Source organism: Condylostylus longicornis, unplaced genomic scaffold, assembly GCF_029603195.1.
Source record: "Condylostylus longicornis isolate FDR11 unplaced genomic scaffold, ASM2960319v2 ptg000153l, whole genome shotgun sequence".
NCBI lineage: Eukaryota > Metazoa > Arthropoda > Insecta > Diptera > Dolichopodidae > Condylostylus > Condylostylus longicornis.
Genome location: NW_026578121.1, coordinates 1,326,551 through 1,350,999, shown reverse-complemented (window position 1 = coordinate 1,350,999; position 24,449 = coordinate 1,326,551). Strand labels below are relative to the sequence as shown.

Genomic DNA, 24,449 nt, shown 5'->3' with positions numbered 1-24,449 from the left:
TGGATATTAGTTTTAATTTCTGTTTTATGACAAAATACATTTTTGAATTAGATCTTCCTGCTTTTTTGTAAATTTTATTTTAAAATTCAGATATCGATGATTCATTTTATAATATCTTGTATACCATATAATATTTAAGTACATATATACCTAAATATACACATATTCATATAGATATTAACAAAATTTTAGCTTCTCTTCTTCTATACCGATTCTACATCTACTCTATAATCGAATAAACAATCAAAATATTTAACACTGTTACTACAATACGATTAAGAATTGTTAAAATGTGAAAAAATTTCTCCATTGAAGAATTTCCTGTGAATTAAAACCAATATACTGGCATATACGCACTATGACTCATTTAATTTATTTGGATGTACATACTTGGGTATGTATGTACATATCAAATTCCAATATTAATTTATATTACACGTTTTTTTTTTTTTATTTTTTTATTATCAAAATAGCAAGAAAACACAAAAAAAAATACGATATTTTGTTGATTGATTGAAAATTAAAACAACTTTAATATTTATTTCCAATTTTTTATATTCTTATACTATAATTAATAAATTTGCGTCTAGAATTTAATTTTGACTAGAATTCTATGAAATTTATATACTAGAATTTTATTGTTTTTGAATTTTGATGAATGGCTAAACACTAATCTTGTATCGTATATAGTTTAAATAAAAAACAGGTTTTTATCAAATTTAATAGAATAAGAACAAGGATATTTTGTATTAAAGGTCAAATATTTAGTTTTATTTTTTAATTGTGGTTAATTTTTATAACTACTTATACACAATTAATTTCTGAATTGGCTAACTATAAATTTAAGTATTCTCTTTATATTTACCGCTCATTATTAAGTGTAGAATTTGAGTATAATTGTCAAAATAATCATTAAATTGAGTATATGATTTAAATTTATACACATACATACGTATGTGTTGAGTAAGACGCCCTCTTCTTGTAAAGAATTTTCTTCAGTGAATAAATTTTGAACCGTGAGAATTTAATTTGATATTGTATGTTTACTTAATTTATTATTGTCTTGAGATAACTGCTCAAAGGAATGTCGGTATAACACTACTATACACACAATACTCGTATACATTTAATGATTTACACAAAAAGAAAAGTCATAACAATATATTAGAATAATTTGTGAATTATTTTTTTTATGAAAGTTATACTGATGAATCACATTTAAAGATATAAAAATTTTAGTATAATATAAAAACATGATAAAATGAAAAATTAGCAATATGCTTCAAAGAACAACAAAAATAGAGTAACAAAAAGAAATTTCGCAGTTGAAAGTAATCATCAAAAATTGAATTGCTCTTGACATAATTGGTTGGATTGGAAAAAAATTAATATAGAAAATGATTAAAACTAGTTTTTCATGATTATAATAACATCATATAGTTGTAGTCGGTAGACCCGACACGATAATAAATATGGGCAAGGTCGAGTCTATCACGTCTTATGCTAGCTGTAATACTGCATTTTGCAGAAGGCTAGATGTAGTACTATGGGTGGCGATGGGAATCACAAAAGATCTTATTTTTTATTTAAAATGCACGGCGAGTGCGTAATTATCACAAAGGCGTTCGAATACTATCAATTAATATTTCTGGCTGAAACTCATGCTAACTGTGTGCTGCTTCTGAGAGGAACCTTAGGAGGGGTAGGATCTTCATAATGTTGGAGAATAGGTCCGTTCCTAGAGACCTTTTTTTTAACTGAAAAGGATGGTCATGGTGAAGTCTGTCGCTGGCTGCAATGCTGCAATTTGTAAGGAGACTAGACGTAATGCTGTAAATGGTGATGGGAATCACAAAAGATTTTATGGGTCGACGCGAGGGGGACCTAAGGCCTCGGTCGCGTCCTACAGAAAAAAAAAGGTTGGACGAATTAATTGTGCTTTAGGTTTCGATAATTTACTATACTTAATAAATATAAGAAATCTGAATAAGTAAAATATAGTCAAAAACCTTAATAAGTACATACCTTCAGTTGTTAGCCTTCTTACTTCTAATTTTTTCATCTAAAGAACGGTATTTTTGTCTAAGAAAGAGAAAATGCAATTTTTTGATTCGTAGCAATTTTGAGTTTTTTTTTAATTTTGCAAAAAATTCTGAGTAGATTTTTTATTGATCTTGTTGTCGATAACATTTTGACCTCAATTTTGATTTTAAATAAAAAATCGGAATTTTTTTTCAAAGAATTTTATACCTTTTACAATTTATTTAAAATTTTCACATATTTTGACATTGACAATAAAATCACACTTTTGTTTTTATTTTTTTCATATAAAATCTGATAAAATATGGAATTCTTTTGATTTTGGCGTCAAAACAATTAATATTCTTCGGAATAAACAAATTTTATCAAAGAATAAATCAATTGCATTATTTATACAATCATTTGTTGGTGGTGTTGTTGTTGTTGTTGTTCCATCTACATCATTATTCATTATTGTTGTCTCAATAATTCTTTGTGTATCATATAAAATGAAACCGATAATTGTAAATAAATTCAAATAAGATTGAATTTTATTGATATTATTAGAATTTTGAAATAAATTGATTGCTGTTAAAATTGCTTGTACATTTAAAATATGTGGTAAAATATTTTTTAAAAAATAATATGTTCTTCTTTCAGCCATTAAACTAATTATTGTTAATATAAAAAATGTTATTATACTTGTTACTATTGATATAATAATTAATTCTGGTTTCTTTTCCATACCAACTTTTATAATTGGTCCAATTGCTTGTCCACAAAAAAATCCAAACCAATATAAAATATAAAGACGTTTTATAAAATTTTCATTATTTTCACTTGTTATTGAATTCAATAGTATAATTAGAAATAATGCAAATAATACTGCAAAAATTGTTGTTCTTAAAAATCCAATTAAATGTAGATAGGAGCCAAAGCATGCAAAAAATAATGTTATTCCAAAATGAAAATAGGTTCTCTTAAGATGTTCAATACAATTTTCATTAATATTTTCAGTGATTTTATTTAAAATACTTGTATACCAAATAGAAATTTTATTATTTTCCGACATTTTTTGAATTATTTTAATATTAAAATTTGGAAACCGAAAATTTTGTTTTAATTTTAAATAAAAAAAAAAGAATTTTGAATAAAAAAAAATATTTATTTTATTGTCATATTGATTTTATAAATTTAATTTTTGAAATTAAAAACAAAGCCTACACTATATACAAAAAAAAACAACAAAATTATTACATTTGAATAACTAGAACGGAAATCAGAATTAAATAATCCATTTCCTCCCCATAGTTTTTCCAATTCCATATTCGAATTAAATTCTTATATGTAAGGCTATAAATTTTGGATGTTATAAAAAACTTGTGGGTTAAAATTTTAATTATTATTATTACCATAGTTATTTTATTAAAAATTATTGATTTTGGAGAATGAGTCGAGCGAAAATTCAATAAAATATTGTTACTTAGTTATTTAAGAAAATATTTAAAATTGTTAAAAAAAAGTAGTAAATTTACTACTTTGTATACATGGAGTTTAATCATTATTACTATTAATTTACTAATAACCTTTCTTATATATAGGCATATATATAATTTACTAATGCTACCAAAGTAATAATTACTAAACTATGTACTTTTATTTTCTATATGTACTCGCTAACAATAGACAGTGCTTGTATGTACTAACATACTAACATTTTGGCTAATCCAAATCTAGTAAAAATTAGTTATTTTTTGTTTTGTTTTCTGCCTTTTTTTTTTTTGTTCTTAATTTTTTGTTTATGTTTTTATAGAGACGCCGGGAACGTGGTCGTATTCCAATAAAAGGAGTTCGCCTAGTCGAAAATGCTGAATTAAATGGAGATTGTGGTGATCCTTTTGCACCAGAGGTGATTTATACTATAAGTTTTTTTTTTCTTATTTTATATTTCTGTAAAACTCTGATTGCTTGACTGTTTGATCTATTTATTTTCAAATATTTTATTTATTTTAATAGCATTACAATGAAATAAATCTAAATTTTTCAAATTTTTAATAATTTAATAAAAAAGTCAAACGGAAATGTTGAATCTGTAAAAAACTTCAATGAAATAATTTAAAATTTTTCCAACTGATGGCGCTGCCGTTGACTCATTTGTCATTTTTATGTTTCTGATGACACAAATTTACAATAACGGTAATTCTTAAAATGAGCTTAATGAAATAATTAAATAATTTGTATGTATATTATATTTTGTGATGAAATGTTTATATTTTATGTTTAGTTGAAATACAAAAATTTGTTCTGTTGTTATGTTGTACTCTAAGTATTAAATTGTGTTCTAAAAATATTATACAGTAATTTAAAAGAACTAAAATTTATATACGTTATTGAGCCTGAATTTCATTTGAATATAACAATAAAATTCTGAATTCACAGTTCAAAAATCTTATCATTTATTACAGCTATTTATTATTACAAGTAATTAGAAGTGCTAAAGAAAAATTACTTAATTTTAAAAATAAATAAAAAAATTTTTTTTTCTAAAAATGACATGCGTTTTTTATGTAAAAATCTAATTAACATGTGATGTAAAATATTGGAAGTGTTAAAAATATTAAATCTGGATTAACACTTGAATTTTGACACTTTAATTTTAATATATGTATTATTTTAATTAACTTCAAATACTTAGTAATGATAGAATTGACCGTTATGTAGACACTTAATATTGTTGACGTAAAACTTTGAAATTTAATGATTTTCTAATGAATATACTTGATGATAATAAGTGCATCAAATAAAAAAAATTTAATTTTTCGTGATTCATTAATTAAATCTTTATATGCATGCATATATTGTCAAAATTAGACATTGTACCATGTAGTGCCTAAAGTGCTATAGGATGTTATTATGATGTCTAGTTTGTATATCGGTCGATAAATTTATTACGATGATAAATTATATCCATTTTTTAAGAAATGTTAGATTAAATGAAAATGTTATTTATATTAACAACTTTGTATTTAATTAGCACTTTTGAAAAAAAAAATATTATTCATCTCAATATAGTAGTAGATGTGGGACTAGATATAAATCAAAGCAAGAGCACATTGGTTGGCTTCAAAAAACATAGGAATAGGGAACAATTAACGAGCCCCACTCTGTTTGATGGACGCATTGTGTAGTCTAAGGGAGGTTAAGCATCTGAGCGCATCCCCAAATGATCAGCCCTTCTTCAATATTGGGTCATCGGTCACATTCATAGAATCATCAAAAGAGCAATGACGGCCTTGTACGGATGGGTGTGCAGGCCAAGTTTTTGAAGTTTCAGAGGGCTTGTCTGGGAGGGACTGGGTCAAGGCGGACGGTACTCACGGCTTCTTTGAAGGCATTCGTTGGACTTTGTGCGGGAAGATCAGCTAACGACTAACTCACTTCTTATTGGTGTTTATGTCGCAGGCAAAAGATTGACACATGATACTCTTAAGGCCTTTGCCGTATTATTTTTGAAGAATTGAAATGTATTATGAATATTAGATAATGCACAAAATTAGAAATTTCTATAACAATTTTTCCCTTTCACTAATCTAATTTAAAATATTTAAAATCCAATCTTATACTATAAATCTTTGAACAATTTTTAAAACCAAAATAATGTAAACTAATTTTTTTTTAAATAGAGATCAATCTTTCATTTTTATAAAAAAACTTATGTATATTTGATCATTGTCTTCATAATTAAATAAATATTTATCTCACGTGCAACAAAAAAAAAGAAAAAACTTGTTATAAATCCAGCAGGGGCTTCATTTTTTTTTCCACAACTTTTAACTCAAATAGAAAACCAAATTTTTCTTTCTTTTTTTTGTTGATTTCTCAGAATTAACATCTAATACATGACAATACATAAAATTTTGAATTTTTCTATAATTTTTTTTTCTTATTTAACACGTAATTTTTTTCTACTCCTCTTTTTTCTTTAGTTTATTAATGTGTAATATTTATTTTTATAATTTTAGGGTTTTTCATTTCAAGTAGGTTATTGTGAATTAGATGATAAATTATCTGGAAGAACAATTCCTCAATATACACTATATTTAGTATCGGAAAGTGAAAAAGAACGTTTTGAATGGATTAGAGCTATTAGACAAGGTAAATGTATAGAAAATATTATAATTATGCATATACTAAGAAGAGTATTGTTAAATTTGAAAAAAAGGAGATAGAAGAATTTTAAATTATATGTAATTAAATTTAAATAGATAAAAGTTATTTTCAAACAAAAAAAATTGCATAAATCTAGGCGACAAAAGAATTTTTTTTTAAATGGTTTGTTCAACTTTATTTAATTATTTTGGTATATTGTCGAAAAATCTAGTTAATAATTTTAATAATAATTTGAAACTCTATTAATATCCAGTTGAAAATTAAAATTTTTGTTTTACATTTTCTTTTAAATATTTATTTTACATTGGGCTTACAAATTTAATGTATTGAATATTTTATTTCAGTTTGTGAAGAAACAAATACACAAAAATCATTTAGATTTCATATTGGATTATGGAATGGTAAAAAGTGGTCTTGTTGTCGAAGTATAAATCGAGCGACATTTGGTTGTCAAGCAGCAACACATTGGCGTGAAACAAACAACAATCCAAGTAAGTGTAATTTATTTTATTATTCAAAAATTTTATATTAACTACATTGAAACGAATATTAAGAATAATTTTACCATACTTAATTATAAAATTATATATGAAGGCAAGTTTAAGCGGTTGGAGTTGAAGTCAGTCATTAATTTAATTACAATTTAAATCAATTTGATAAAATCAATTATCGATTTTGTGTTTATTTCATTCATTTTTTCAAAACACAAAAAGTTTTTCATAAATTTTCATGAATAAGGTGAATTTTAACAAGAATTTAATTTCGTATGAATTCCATGTTAAAAAAATTTGTGAGGTCTATAATATTACAAACATAATTATGTCTTATGTAATCTTTTGCAAAAATTTATGCAAAATTCTGATTAGAAGTTGATATTAAGTAAATTTTTGTATGCATTAGTTGTTTACAAAAATTTGTGCACACAAAATAATTTTACTATTTTTCCATAATTTGTACCAATTTCTTTGAGCTTATTATAGTTTATAATGCATACTCGAACTATATTAATAAAATCTCACTAATAACAACGAATTACAGCCTTACTTTAGAATTTGCTCTTATTTATGCTGAAATCCCGAAGGGATGTCGTATAAGAAATTTATCAGATCGGAACATAACACATTCGTGTGAGACGCGGTGCATTATTAACCCAAAAACACAATATACAATCTAATAATAAATTATTATTTACGAATATTATATTTTAACGGTATCTTTAATTATTATAAACCTAATAACGGTATATACCTTATAATATTAATTAATGTCATTAATAGTCATTTTAGAATAATTTATTTGCCTATTTCATTCGCAATTTTAAATATGTATTATTAAATATTTTATTATTTGAATAAAATCTTGTCGACTACAATAATAGATGTAAGAATTTATAAAATAAATTCCAATCAATGGAAATCACTATATCACTTCTATATCAATTATCAATTATACATATGTACATATTTACTATTGTATATGTATATTAAAAAAGTAAAGTGTTAAGTTGCATTTATACATTTTATCACATACTTATACACAATTATTACATTTAAAAATTCATTTAATTGAAAATGGTTTTTTTCTTTATTAAACAAATTGAAAACAAATTTTTTTCATTATAAAGAATGAAAAATAATTTGTAATTCCCATATTTATTTTTTTTTTATCTAGTTTTTATTAAATATTAAATTACAAATGCACATACAATAATAATCATATGTAAATATTAATGTTAATAATAATGATAAAAACAAGAATAATAAAATTTTCAAAAGTGTTTTTTACTTGAAATATTGAGGCTAATAAATTATTATATAAAATAAACATTTAATAAAAGAAAAAGAAAAAAAAAATTGAAAACGAGGAATGAATATAAATTTGAACTATGCAAATATGTGTGCATATGTGAGTGTGTACATATTATATTACATACACCATAATATTTAAATTGTTTAAAACTATATTTAAAAATTTTATCCCATCTCTCTTCTCTTATACTTATAAGATCATTTTTATTCGATCCAAGATTTTTAAATTCGATTCGATTCTATTTTTGAAAAAATTTATTCTCTAACTTATTATTATTATTATTATTGTTATTATCATTTTATCTCTTTTACTCTCTCTTTTTCACTCCCTTCCTTTTCTTCTGTTTTATATGAAATTGTAAAATAATATTATAATGGAAATGAATTTTCCATCTATTAAATTCAAGACATTCGAATATGCATTCCTCCAATACTTACGTAAGTATGTATGTATGTATACATAATATAATTTGACTATGAAAATAGAAAATATTATAAAAATTAATAATAAAAAAAAAAAAGAGCCAATTTTTTTGAGTCAGTGTGGTTTAAAGAACGGTGTGTGGTGTGTGCCTCTCTAAATGAACTCATTTCTTAACAGCACTTTTCTGATGAAACCATCATTTTTTTTTCTTTTTTATCTTATGTATTTATTGTTTTTATTTTTGGGCTTTTTGTTGAATTTTTAATTTTGGTTTAGTTCAATTTTAGTTTTCTTTTTCTTTTTTTAATTTTTTTATAGTTTATTTTATTGTTAGCATCTTATATAAAGTATAGTGTTGAAGTGAATGCAATAACGACCAATTCACAAATTTTTTAAACAAGCAGGAACGACAAAGAAAGCAAGAAAAATAAAAAAATCTTTTGAAGTCACAAAATATAAACATACAAAAAGAAAAAATTTAAAGAAAAAAAAAAGTAAAGATTAAAATTTCGAATTTATATATTTTTACAAATACACTGATAAAAAATGATCAAGAGAAAATATAAAAACAAAAATTGAAAAATATTTGTTCTTGCAACTGTGGGGTTAAGCGTTTTTTTGATCAAAATAAACGCGTCCTATATTATTTAAAATTGAACTGTCAGATAACATATGCTTCAATACAATTGTTATTGTAAAGTACTCTTTACTACGAATTACATCGTATTGTTGTGTCTTGACTCTTCATATAAAATTACAATTTAAAATGTCTTTTGACGTTTTCATTTAAATTCAAGACATTTTATTCTTTGGATTGGAATTTTCAATGTACATGCCGACGTGTTAATTTTTGGTTACTACTTTTAGTTACTAAAACTTAATTCTGCTTAAGATATTTTAAATAATTCAAAATGAAAATTTTGACTTGGTTTTACGAAGACATAAGGACCTAAATAGTTTTGTCAATAATTGTTTAATAATTATATAAATGATTACTTTGATAATTTTACATAATGAAACTAATTATTTCTTTAATATTGTTAATGACATTAACATATTGAATTTTAAATTACAGAAATTTATAATTTACAGAAATTGTATTTTATTCGTAATTTATTAAATTGTGCGTGTATGGATATTGTATATTTATATAGAATAATTGTCATCCATTATTTATTTAAAAATATCAACATAATTTGTTATTTACGTGATATGATAAGAACATTATTTCTGCAGCAATAAGTTATAATCTCGTGAGAACAGCTCCTCAATTTATGAAATATTTGATGTATTTGGCTTGTTTAAGAAAATTTTGGTTCACATACTTAATGTGACCAAAATATATGGGTAAACTGAATGTAATCATCACGTGTTTTGGATGATTTTGTCAAAGCGTGTTTGAAATCGAGTGTTTGCGCGAGTGTAAAATTAAATTTACAAAATCTAGATTAAAATTTATATATGATATTTAATTATTGCAATTTTTTTTGATTAGTTTGGAAATTGGAAAATTTTTTATCGGTTTTTTCTATTTTACAAGTTCAACTAAATTTTGAAAATTTTAAAAAAAAAATTGTTTAAATTAAACTTTTAAGCCGCTTTAAGTGAATTATTTTATTCCGAATAATTTTTTTTTTTTTTAATTAAGTCAAATTTTTTTCGGATTTTACCATGGAAAACATAAAAAATTCAAATATTATACAATTTTGATTTTTTGTATTTAAGCAGTTTTGTCTAATTGTCATTCAATTATTACGAATTTTAAATTGAAAACGATATTCATAATACATTTTTAAATACATAATAAATTTTTGTAAATATATATACATACATAACATTAAAATAGTAGGTATAAAAAGAAAAAACCTGGAAAACAGGTCTTTATCCATATATTTATCATATGTGTACCTACATATATCTTTGTTTTTTTTTTTGTCTTTTGCTTTTTTTTTCAATTTTTGTGTGTTGTACTTAAACTTACACCGTTGACTGTATATAGTACATTTGAAACAATATTGACTGTATAACAAAAACTATACTAGCTTATCCACTTAAAAAATATTAAGAAAAACAAATCAAATAAAAACAATAATAAAAAAATTAATAAAGAAAACAGCAACAAAATACACATAAGTTGCATGAAATGAAAAAAAAATAATAATAATAAAAAAAAAAGCAAAAATTTCATATCTTTTTGAATATTTTTGTTTTAAATGAATTTCGTGTAGTATATAGATTTTAGATTTCAGTTCAGTACTGTATTGGCTTTCATTTCGATAGGTTCGTGTCTTTAAAAAGGAAAATAAGAATTTTTTTTTTTTTGTATTTAAAATCGTTTAATGCGGTTGTCGGTGTTTTATTTTTTTTCGTTTAAAAAAAAAATACTATGTTATGTACTTACATAAACTTACGTATATATATGTACATAAATATTTTAATATACAATTAAAATATAAATGAGAAAAAAGAAAAGAAAAAATGTAAAATTAACCTGAAATGTGAGAGAGAAATTTCAAGTTTTACAACTTAAAAATCAAAAAAATAAAGTAAAAAAAAATAACAAGTAAAACTCTTTTTTTTTGGTATTTTACATAAATAGTGTATTTATATACATATATATATATATATATACAAATATATATATATATATACAAATATATATATATATATGTTTAAGAAAATATTTTATATAATAAAGAAAAGAAGAAAAAAGAAAAGATACCAATTTTTTGGTAGTTTGAAAAAATAATATGGAAAATTTTCTAAAAAAAAAGCAAAACACAAAAAATTTGTAAATGAAAAACATAATTAATGATTTTAATTATAATTTTAAAATTTCTTACATACAAACATAATTAAATTCAAAAATATTAAACATCATAAATTTCTTAAAATTATTAAGATTTTAAATAAAAAAAATTTCTTCAAAACTCAATATTAATTATTGCTTGAATATCAATGTATGTGTATGTATATTAGTTCATATATATCATACATAAGTATACATGTATGAAATCGTTATGTCTATACACATACACCCATACAAATTGTATGAAATATAAAAATTATAATAAATGCTCATTTTGAATATTAAATTAAATAAATAAATAAAAAAAAAAAAATATTTTAGAATTTAAATTATATTGAGTGTTATACATAATCTATTTATAGTATAATACATCATTAATATCTATATATTATATAAAATTAGATATTTTTTTTAAAATAAAATAAGATATAAATTACGTTTTAAAATAAATGTTAGTAAAAACTCTTTATTATATATTAAATTATAATATTAATATTAATTATTTAAAAAAATATGTAATAATATAAAATAATAAAGGAAGTTATATAAAAAAAAAAATGTGAAAATTATATATTAATTATGAATTTCTTATAAATATGAATGTTATAATACTTACTTACGCGTTATAATCAATCATACTTACAATCAATCATACTAAAACATAATTATTTAAATTCGTTATTATTATATTAATTGCATAAGTTAATAATTTAGTTCTAAATATCAAATAACTTGCATATTTAATTATTAAATTCTTAAAACAATGTTGTGAGTAGGTCATACAAATATGTCATACAAAAAGTATGTCTACTATGTCATTTGTTTTAAATATTATTGTAGGTAATTAAATTATTTTTTTACGATAATAACACCGAAATGATAACAATAATAATTCTGAGTAATTATTAATAATAATAACGATTATAAAATGATAATAATTGAAGCAATCATGCAAGGGAGTCCTATGTATACATAATGGAAGTAATTCTATTTTATCATTCTTATAGTAAACAAAAACAGTGATTTGATTACGATGATAATGAATTTGATGTCAAAAACTCAAAAATTTTGTTTAATCATTTTAATATTCATACATATAATAGGTTTCTCTTTCAAATATGTAAATTGTTTGATGTATTTTTTTGGTTTGAATGATACGAATATATTCAAACTTCAATTATATTTTAATTGTTATCGAATTATGTTTGATTAAATATAAACATATTTAATATTTGATAGTATTTATAAGTATGTATTTTGTTTTTGTTTTAGAATAAAAATTTGATACTTTAAAAAAATAAATAAATTTATTCACTTTTATTAATCTACTTTATTTGTAAATAAACGAGATTTCTATTGTATTGTACACAGGTAGTAAACATTAATGAACAAACATGTATTACATACATGAAGAACATATGTATGTGTTTATGTATGCAATGCTTAACATGTTTAAACTTGATATTATCACAGATTACCTAAAAAATTGTTTTTTTTTTCTGATTTGTTATTATTTTCTTTAATATTCGATAAAAAATATTTTTAAGGTAGATGAAGGTATGCTTTTTATATATTTCAATAATAAAGTTGCTCAATTTCTCAATTCTGTCAATTTGTACATATGTGGTGCAGTTTGGATCATTTGAATTTGATACATTATTGTTCTCTTTCAAACATAAATATAAGTAGAATATTAGAGTATAACAATAAGAATAAATTTTTTTAGAATGATAAAAAATATTTTTACGTATTTTGTTTTGCTTTGTTTGTTTTATTCAATTTGAATCTTTTTTTTTTATTTTTGACAGACACCTGGAAATATTTTGGTTCTTTGTTTGAAGTTTTTTTTTGGTAGATTAGGTACCTAAATTATTATACATTTTATATATATATATATATGTATGTATGTATGTAGGTACATAGTTATTATGTATATTTTTGATGGTATCGAACAAAATTTGATATTCTTGTATTAAATTTTTTTTTATTTTATTTAGATTTTAATCAATAAATAATTTTATTCTTTTGTTCTTTTCTACATGTTTGAAATTTTAAATTATTTTTATTTATACCTATATTCATTATTATTATTATAACAAATTTTAAATGATTTATTTGATTAGATATATTATATATACATATTTGTCTTTAGATGTGTTCTGTATAACAATTTAGTTTTCAATAGATTGCAATAATTTTTCAATAAAAAAATTTATTAGGATATTTATTTATTCATATGTATGTGAATATATGTATATTATGAAACTTCTATTGAAATTTAAATCTAAGTAGCTGATGATAGTATTTATAGCTCATAAGTTACTTGGGTATAAATTGAAAAATGGCTAATTATAAAAATGATATTATAAAGTTGGCAGTATGCCTGCAAAATATAATGGTTTACGATTAAAAATGCATGCAGTATAATTCACATTTGTTTTATTTGTTTGTACTTAATTTTGTTTTTATTATTTTTCTTTTTGTTTTAGGAATATTTGTTCCAAACTTATAAGTTTAAAGTTTAAATCAATTTTTTTTTCTTTCATCTTTATTTTTAGTTATTCTTTTGAATACTTGACTTAAATGAGTTTTGTTTTATTATTGTAGGTTTATATAAGTTTTCTTTTATAATCTATATAGTGTATGTATAATAAATTATTATTTTTGTTATACGTACCTACATAATGCACTTACTTATGTAAGTTTGAGTACTCATATTTGTGTGTTAGTAAATTGTTTTTATAATAATATGATGAAAATAATTTATTTGGTTTTTTGTTTTATTTAAATTAAAAATTTTTGTTGCCAGCTAACATTTATTTGATATATACAGTATAAGTGGGATATGGGACGGCTGCAATAAGTCATGGCTGTTTGCGGTGGTCGGACTGAAGGATCTTCTTATCTCTCTCTTTAGTAATCGTCATTAATCGGGAATTTAAAAAAAAAAAAAAATTAATGATTTTTTCTAAGTGATAATGTGTAGGTCGTAATTTGATGCATTTTTAAGTTATTAAGTACATATTATGTTTGCTTTTGATGATTTTTAAATTAATTCTAATTTAAGATTTGAGACACTGATTAAAAGTATGATAAACCCTTTTAAAATGTCCGTTTTTAATTAAGTATGTATACCTATATGCAGTTTTTATAATGTATGACAAAGGTCGTTGCAGATAGACACACAAATAAGATGCTTTCGAAAAATTAACTTAATTTCTTTTCGAACTTGATTTTTTTAGGTTTAGTGAAAAATACACTGAATAGATTATTCAAATCTTAAAATTAAGTTTATATACTATATAAACTGGTATATGTTATATACCAGTTTAATTAAATTCAAATTTTAATTTCACTCACGTTTATCTGTCTTAATGATTTCGATGTCAAATTAATTTTGAGAGAATTATATAAATATCTGAATTTGCAAGGGGTATTTCGTTCCCTATTTTATTGGAAAAATACCTGAATTTGCAAGGGGTATTTTGACCATTCCATATTTTTGTAATCGTAAATTTATAATTAAGACTATTTATGTAATTACTATAATTTATTATATAATTCTCGGAAAATATGAATATCACGGAAAAAGCGATTATAAATTAAATAAAATTCGCACTTTTTTTTTATCTATTTCATGTTTGTCATAATTATTATGTGCATGTGGGGAAAATAATTATTTTTCCTCATTTGATATCATGCCGCAATTTTTTTTTGTTTTTTCAGTTCGCTTATTTCCTTAATAATTTTTTTAAAAGTATAATAAATTTTTTCAATACCTAATATTTAAGTATGTATATACTATATTATCCTATATTATGTGCATATATATATTTATATAAGTAAACTGTAAGTAACGTTGAAAACATTTAAAATTTTCCAATTAAATTTTTTTTTTTAATATTATATCGTAAAATATATATTTCACTTAAAGAGAAATACGTTATTGAAGTTAGATGTCCATTTTATTGGTTAAAATTGCAATGGTAATGGTGTAGACCACATGTAATTGAATTTTTCCTGTTTATGTAGATAGGTAAAGTAAAGTAGATGCATAGGTACCTAAATTACTTAAAATTTACTATGAATACCAATATACTTATTATTATTTTATTTTTCTCTCATTGAAAAAATTGTAATGTTCTCTTTTGCATAAAATTTATTTTTGTTTTAAACTTGTATTAACTTCGGAAAAATAATCGGTTGATTGGCAAATATAGTACCAATATTCAATTATGATTTATCTTCTCTGATTTTAAAAATATCCATAGATTTTTTTTTTGGCTTTTGTTTTTTTAGGTTAACAATGTTGGTCTCCTTCTCTCCATCTTATATCATTCCAATTTTTTATTGCAATGTTGTGTCCTGCAATTGTTATATTGTTATAGTACTTTTGATTAGAGTGTATGTTATTGAAAATCAAATACACAACCACACTAACTTGATTTTTCAAATTAGATTTAGACAGATATAGAAGAGTTTCATATTTTGCTTCATTTTTATGGCATATTTCTTTAAATGTATTACTTATAGAAAAAAAAACTGTGAGATGGTAGTCTTAAATATTTTATTTTTGTTGCCCTTCTTTTTCCCTGAAGGTAAAATAAATTTTAACCTCATGATTTCATGTAAATAATATAAATCACAGTTTTTTTTTAAACTTACAGTGCTGTAAGTAATAGTATTTTGATATCTTTTTCTTATAAATTTATCGTTTATGTCAATACATTTATTGCAAAAAAAAAAAAAAGTTTTGTTTTAAGAAACATTCATAAATGTGTCGCTCTTTATATTCGGATGTTGCATTAGATTTTTGACATAAATTATTTTGACATTCAATTGAGTGTTTTGGTTTATCGTTGAAATTCTTTCAATTAAAATTTTTTAGTTTAAATTTTAATAAATTGTGTAAAGTGCTGTTTGGTAGTTATTTTTCAAAAGTAAAATAAAAATTTAGGCTCTTTTAAGCCGTTTATTAGTGGAAAGACATTCTGTTCGAAAAAAAAAAAAACAGTTACAACAACCAAGCAGTAAGATCAAGCAAAGTGTTGTCATTCCTTATTTTCCTTTCCAATATATTCTTTAAGTACCTACATATTATATTGACCTATAATTATTTCTTCGAATAAATTTGATTAGTTTTATGTTTGATTAATTCTATGTTATTTATTATCTCAACTGTATGAAACTTACTTATACTTGTTTGGGCATGTATGATCATACAGGAAGTTCATTATTTTGTTTATAAATTTTAAAATATTCTCAATTTTTATTAAATAGCTAATTACACATAAATAAACAAAATAAAATAAGTATGTATATAAAAATATTATTAAAGTTCAGTTACCTTTTAAAACTAACATAGAAAAATGTTTGATTAATTACCGTTTATAATGTGCATGTTCTATCCCATCAATACTTCTATAATGTTTTACAATTGTTTTTTTAAAGAATTTATTTTAAACTTTTAATAGTATAATTACATAATTTATACATAAACTCATAAAGAATAATAAAAAAATAAAAAAAAAAATAATAAAAAATAAATTTAAAATTATTCTCACATCCGTCTATTTTTCAAGAAGTCATTAAAAAAAAAAAAAAATTTTCTTACTAATTTTCCTAATTAAAGAAAAAAAAAAAAACCTCATTTAATTGGAATTAACAAATATTATGTATTTCGTATAAATATATATGTATATATGTGTACATAATATTCTAAAATTGTAAATATTTTCACTTAAATATATTTAAACTCGTACATTATACTTGTACATATATTTCATGTATTTCATTTAAATGCAACGGATACGATATAGAAAGTTATTGCATTTGATAACCATTTTTTTTTTCTTCTTATTCACATGACCTTATCACACGACCTTTATATTTTAACAGTTAAGTTTACATATATGTATATATATCTATGTATATACTTATGTATATATGAGTAGAGGTGAACATGGACATTGATATATTATTTTTTTATATAATATGTTTGTACATATTTGTAAATATGTAATTATTTAGCTATAATAGCCTGAATTTTTGGAGTTTAGTTGCTACTCATGGCATATATTTACCTATGTATATAAGTATGTAGGTGATATAAATTTAATATCACGGTATGCCTTAAAATTTCTTTGAAAAATTATGAAGAATTTTATAGATAGAAAACGTTTACAATTAAATAAGATAAAATTCCCTTTTTATTTTGTTTTTTATTTTAAATTTTCTTTTTTTAATTTTATATCTTTAGTTTTACGTTTACTACTTACTTTCACATTATCTAGTTATCTAAGAAGAAGAAAAAAAATTTTTATTTTTTATTTTTTTAGGTTAAAATTTCAACTTTCCATTCCTTCCAAACACAATTAATTCTTCAACATTTTTGTTGCACATAGTGTAGGTACGGTAAATTATGTTGAAAAAAAAAAATTTTTTTTTTGTTTTAATGGCAACAAAAAAAATTTTTTTATTTCATAGAAAATGTTTTTGTTTACAAGAAAGAAAGCAAAGCTTAGCTTTGAGTATTTGATTTTTCTTTTTATTAAATTTTACTTTCTAAGAATGTTAAAATTTTAAAATATGTGTTTTTAATCAGATAAAAAAATAACATTTGTACATTTGTTTGTGTGTACAGTTTAATTAATATGGAGTTAATTACAAAATTACGTTAATGTAGAAATATTTTTTTCCTAATATTTTTAAGATAATTTTAATGGTGGGTTGACACCACCTCTTCAACCATTCAACTTAATTATCTAATCACATTAAATTACATAAATATTTCTTTAATTTTTTTATATGACTTTCATTTATAATTAAAATAATGAAATTTATAAATATTTTAAGTGACTGGAAAGTGCCACCATCGTAATTTTTTCATATTTAAGTAAATCCTCTTAATTATTATACAAGTTTGAATTATGTTTGAAGTCTTAAATAAAGTATTCCTGGTCTGCTCAATATTTTTGTACTTAAGGTCGGCTTATTTGATCAAATTACTCATATAAAAAAATTTAGATAAAAAAAATTAAATAACAAAAAATTAGCATATATCAAATTAATGGCAATTATTGGTATTGTTGGAGAAAGAACGAAATTTGTGACAAGGTATTTTGTGTGATTAAGCACGTATAGTGTGTTTCACCTCAGCTTTAAGTTAGACGTACTTAACGTGAGAAACGTTCGCTCATGGAAACAATAACAGATTTTTTAATATGTTTTCAATTTTATTATTATGTCAACTCAGTTTAAAACTGTGGTGAACACTGCACGTGCTATACCATAGCCATTTGAATTATGATATTTCGAAAGAAATTCAATAGATGTCATGATGTCTTCAATCAGGTGTTAGTCGTATAATTAAATGTGATTTCAAATTTTTCGATTGTGACCCATGCAAAAAATAAATTTTTTTTCAACTTGCAAAAATTTTTTTCGAAAATTCAAATTTTCATAAAAAAAAATTTCATTATTTTAGGTTTTTAGGTTTCGATCGACTGAAATACATGTCGCGATCGACTTGTAGATTGCGATCATATGATTGGTCAGGCCTAGTCTATACCATTATTATATACTATATTTCAAAATTTATTTTTTTTTTGTTTTTTGGTTAAGGACGAAAAATAGCCGTAAAAGGTTTTAAAAACAAAAACCGGTTCCATTGTTTATACATAAAGTGCAACTTTTTTAATACTCTTTTAAAATAAATATAAAAATTGTCTTAGTTCAAACATGCTGTTCTAATCATTTATTCAACACTGTTTGATATTTTTATAAACTTAGAAATTATTAATTCAAGTTCAATTTTGATTAGTTTTTTTTTTTTTTTGTGTATACTTACGCTAAACCGTTATGTGAACTAAAAAACAAAACAAATAATTCAATAGATGACATTATAATATGAGGTAGGATGCCATTGATCAAAAAAATCTAAATTATCAAAAACAAAAAGAAATAAATTAATAAATATTTACAAATCAATCGATAAAAGGTGTTGTTTCAAAAAAAATTCCAATAAAAATAAAATCATTAAAAAATTTTATTAAAACATTTTCAACATCAAACAAAAAAAAAAAACAATATTAACACATTATCAACCGTTAGTTCTTAAAAGAAACGAATAACGAACGAAAACCAAAACAAAAAATGAGAAAAAATCTAATAAATTTATTAATGACAATCAAAAAATGCGGAAAACTAATTATGCTCCAATTATGCCTTCCAATACAATAACAATGAATTTTGTACATATGCCTATATAATCTAATAGATATTATAAGAAAACAAAAACTAAATTTAAAAATGAAAAAATAAAAATCACGAAATTTTTAATATTTTAAAAAAAAATTTCAATATTAGACCCTCGTCATCTTCATCAGTTGTAAGCCATGTATATGTTTAGGTCATAATATTGAATTTAAATTAAACTATGCAGAAGATATAAATCAACATCAATCATATCAATGTGATCTTGTGTATATTTTACCCAAATATACATACATACATTAATACGCATTCGAGTGTACATACATTTATTAATGATCATCATCAGTATTGGTATTGGAAGAGTTCACGATTTAAGTATACCCATAAGTAAAAAATGAAAACTAATCATTTCCAATTCGTTTTCTATTTCACAGACTTCCGATAGATTCTTTGAATATTTTTTTTTTTAATTTTTTCTAAGCTTTTATAATTATACACCTTATTTAAATTTTTTTAATAAAACATTTTGAGTATATAGGGATGACAATTATTCAATATATTTTTGTAGTAAATTTTTGTTTTTGAATTTACTACAACTATCCGACACTGCATGCAATTAATTTATACAAATGAGTAGATGAGAGGCATATTATTCAAATTTATTCCGATAGATGGCTTTAATTTTTTATGTCAAATTCTTTAACTTCTCTTACAGACATTCGAGTTTTTTGGGAGAAACAACAGTTTATGAGCTTCTTATTAAAATTCTTAAGCAATACTAATATACAAAATCTTATCATACACAATTATATTATATAATTTATCATTAATATTACCATTGTACTATATATATAAATGTAATATAATGTATCATTATTATTAATATACATAAGTATTATTTCCGCGTTACCGTCTTAATCAGTTTTTTTAATCGTATTTGAGAAGAGGCTGTATAAGTAAATTTGCATAAATGAACCTAAAATTAATATATGTAAATGTTAATTATAAGTGAAAATATTTATAATATTGATCTGCCATTTTGATTTTTTCCCTAGTTTATTTATTTGATAAATAAGCCGTAAATCAGTCGAAAAAATTATAATTATGAATAATCGCATAAGAATCGATTTGGAAAACGCAATTTAGAACCCCTTATACTGAATTATGAATACCAACATTTGATAAATAAGCCATAAATCAGTCTAAAAAATTATAATTATGAATAATCGCATAGGAATCGATTTAGAAAACGCAATTTAGAACCCCTTATACTGAATTATGAATACCAACATTTGATAAATAAGCCATAAATCAGTCTAAAAAATTATAATTATGAATAATCGCATAAGAATCGATTTGGAAAACGCAATTTAGAACCCCTTATACTGAATTATGAATACCAACATTTTCCAATAGAAATTTATAATTGCATTGTAGAGATTTTTAGACAATTGTTTGTAGAGATTTATTAAATCATAAAACGGGAAAGTGACTCTAATTGTAATTAAAACTAATTCATTTGCAATTGTAAATGAAGTAACGGTAAATATAGGGTAAATTGTAAATGTATATAGTTAAACAAATGGGAAAATAATATTTTTAATTTGTTAAAGCAGTAGTAGATCTCAAAATTAAAAACTTTTGCTACTTTTGCTGTAAAATGCATATGTAGTATGTATGTAGCAAATTTTTGGTACTTTAATCAACGTCATTAAAATCTTTTTTTTTAGGTATAATGTCAAAAAAGATATTTGTGTGTGTGTAAGTTGGTTGGAATCTATACTTACAAATTAAATTCTTCTTCTTAAAAAATTTTTCGTAATTTTTTTCTTTTTAATAATAAAAAATTTATCAAAGAAAAATTAATTTTTTTTTTTATTAAAAAAATTTTAATAACAATGGAAAAATTTTGAAAATTTTTTTTTTTTTTAATTTTGTGATATAAAATCGTGCGTTTATATTTTTTTTTTGTTTTTCTATAAGAGCTAATTAGAGAGTTTTGTTTCATTTTTTCTTTTTTGAATATTATTTTGATGTCTAGGTCACTGTGCTGTTGTTTGCCGTCATTTTATTTTTTATTTTTTCGTAAATGCAGTAGGTATTATTTTTTTCAAAACGTAAGTATTACGTATTTTGTGGTTTAGTTTCGTTATGTTGTTATTGTTGCAGTCAAAAAAGTTAAGTTATCGCCGTTGATATTTGTAATAAAAGAAGACAAACTTAGCCATAATTTTTGCTTGTTTTTCTGCTTGTCTTTTTTGTTTTTTGTTGTTGTTAGCTTTTTTATGTGTATGGTCGTTATTGTGGTTTTTCTATAACAGTTATTTAGTCAAGGTTCTTGTCAAAATATGAAACAGAAGAGAGCAATAAAAATAATTTATTTGGAATATTTATTATTACCAAAAAAAAAAGAAAATAAAAAAAAAATTTAGTAAGAAAAAAATTATACTAAAATTTTTAATCATTTAAAAAATCACAAATCTTATATACTATTTGAAGAAAGATGGCCAAGGAGACAATGAGGTCTTCTGTACTTACTCAACAAAAAAAAAATGGTTATTAAATGATTCCATTTGTGGTATTTTAATTTAAGTTTTTAAAATTATGTCATATTTAGTTTTCATTATTATTTTTCAATAAATAATAAATGTAAGCTTAAACTTGAAATTTCATTAAGATGTTAAATATTGTAGTTTACCTACATATAACAATTAACTGATTTTAAGTGCATTTAAAATAGATTTAGTTAAATTTCTTGTACTTGAATATTTGAAAATTTGTTTGAAAAGTGAACAAGAATGTTCCAATAATAATTGTTTTACAATGATTTCAATTAACCTTAAAAATTTTTTTTTAAAAGGAAAGTAATTATTTTCCTCTTGAAATATTTTTGCTATTTATAGGACGAATAATATATTAAATTTAGAAATTAATAAACCTAAGATAAAATTTACCTATTAAGTATACCATTTTCTATATATGGAATTCAAATAAAATTACACTTAAACCAATAAATTTAATCTAACATTTATTATGTTCCAAATTAATTTTTATGGAGCTCAGAAAAGCAAATTAAATTTGTATTTGTTTATATTGTATATAGTTGACCGGATTAAAATATGTATTTGGATTTTGTTTATATGCTTACCACATAAATGTGCAAAATTTCCTAATTTTAAATTCGCACAGAAAAAAATTTATTTTCAACAATTTTAAAATTTATGAAAGATAATTTTAATATATTTCAATGAAAATTTTTTAAAATTAATCTAAATATGCGCACATCCAAAAATATAAAAGTGTTTACGATATGTATACAGTAATACTCCGATATTATGTTGTTACGGTAATAAACAGGAATTAAATAAAATTTCGATTTATAAAAATTAATCCTAATCCAGAGGAACAAGGTATTCTGCGTATTATAGTGTTTTAGTTTTTTCTTTTTGATTCCAGCTGTGCTCCTGACTCGGTCTGTGTGTATAAATTTCAAAAAATAAAATTCTTTGTCTTCAATATGTCAAATGTATTAAGAATCCTTAATATTAAACTCCTTGACTTTTGCTTCTCACACCGTAGAGAAAATGTTTCTGAACAATGTGTATGAAAACGAAAGTATAGCTTTAATTGTGCATAATTTACATAGTTTAAGAAAAAATCATTTAAATTCATTAAAAATTATTATTAAATATGAGAATTTTTCTCTTACATGTGTATATGTATATAAAATTCTATAGTTTTTGATATTATATTGTATTTTTGTACATTTGAATGTAAATTGTGTTCTACAACTAGCTGAGAGTTTTATATAACGTGGTAAGCCTGTATATTACCATATATGAATAAAAAAAAATTTTATTTAAAAAAAAAACCGCAAGACATATTTCATTTCATTTATAAAAAAAAAAAAAATAGTGTTATGTAACAAAATGAAAAGAAAAAAAAAAATTAAATAAAACCATTTATCAGTTTACAACAATTTAAAACGTGAGAAATTGCAACATATTGTACAATTGAATAAAAATTAAATATACCTACATCTGTATGTATAAATTTGTGTAATGCACATATTTTAATATTTAACGACGTATAAAATTTATTGTGCCAGTTTTTAACTGTTTTTAAATGGTATTTTAAGAAATTTATTTTTATAAATAATTGTATATATACATATACGTATATATATGTATGTACATTATGCAAATATATATGTATTGTAGTAGCTATTAATAATTCAATAGAAATTATCATTTAATTATTTTAGCTATACAGAGTATATTTTTTTACTACTTCACTTTAAAAAATTAAGAGCTAGTAAAAAATTTGTTACAAGGACTTTATGGACACTAAATTATTTTTAGTAAAGCAACAAATTTTGGAGTTTTATCTCGAGCACAAAACGGATTTTTTTATAGAAAAACATTAAATTTAGAAAATATAGTAAATTTCCCTACGGTTATAAAACATGTCATTTGCAACATTGATTCAATTTCTCATTTCTTTCCGAAAAAGCTGTCAAAAATTTTATATTCACCACAAATTATATACCTACATTATTATTGTCTCTTTCATAATCATCTCTTTATTTTCATTTATAGTATTTAGTCTCGTCCCCATACATATTCACTCTGTATTCATCTATGAAAATTTCAAAAAAAAATATCAAATGATCAAATTTAATTTTCTGAAAATAGAAAAATTTCGAATTAAATTTATTAAATTACAATTAAATAAAATAGATTTTATTTCTTTTAAAAACACTTACCTATAATATTAAAAATATCTTTCTCATCATTATTTCAAAACAAAAAATATATTGAAATTTTAATAAGTATCTATACTTATATTTTATATATCGAGTATAATTGTTTTATTTTATACATATAACAGATTTTTAACCACTGATTATAAAAGGTGACCATAAAAATGGTTTCAAATTTCTTAAAATATTCGATATTTTGATTATGATATGTTCGAAATGTAAAATATTGTCGTAAATCAATTT

The 24,449-nt window shown here is 22.2% G+C and overlaps 1 protein-coding gene across 1 annotated transcript in view; it reads left to right on the top strand.

Moving 5' to 3' along the window:
• The window catches only part of LOC129615867 (tyrosine-protein kinase Btk29A), a 91,784-nt gene that overhangs the window by 14,475 nt on the left and 52,860 nt on the right, over positions 1–24,449 (top strand). Inside the window, exons 2-4 of the mRNA XM_055531260.1 lie at positions 3,833–3,928; positions 6,042–6,174; positions 6,534–6,680. Of these exons, the coding sequence (XP_055387235.1) occupies positions 3,833–3,928; positions 6,042–6,174; positions 6,534–6,680 (376 nt within the window). The remainder of the gene's footprint in view (positions 1–3,832; positions 3,929–6,041; positions 6,175–6,533; positions 6,681–24,449) is intronic.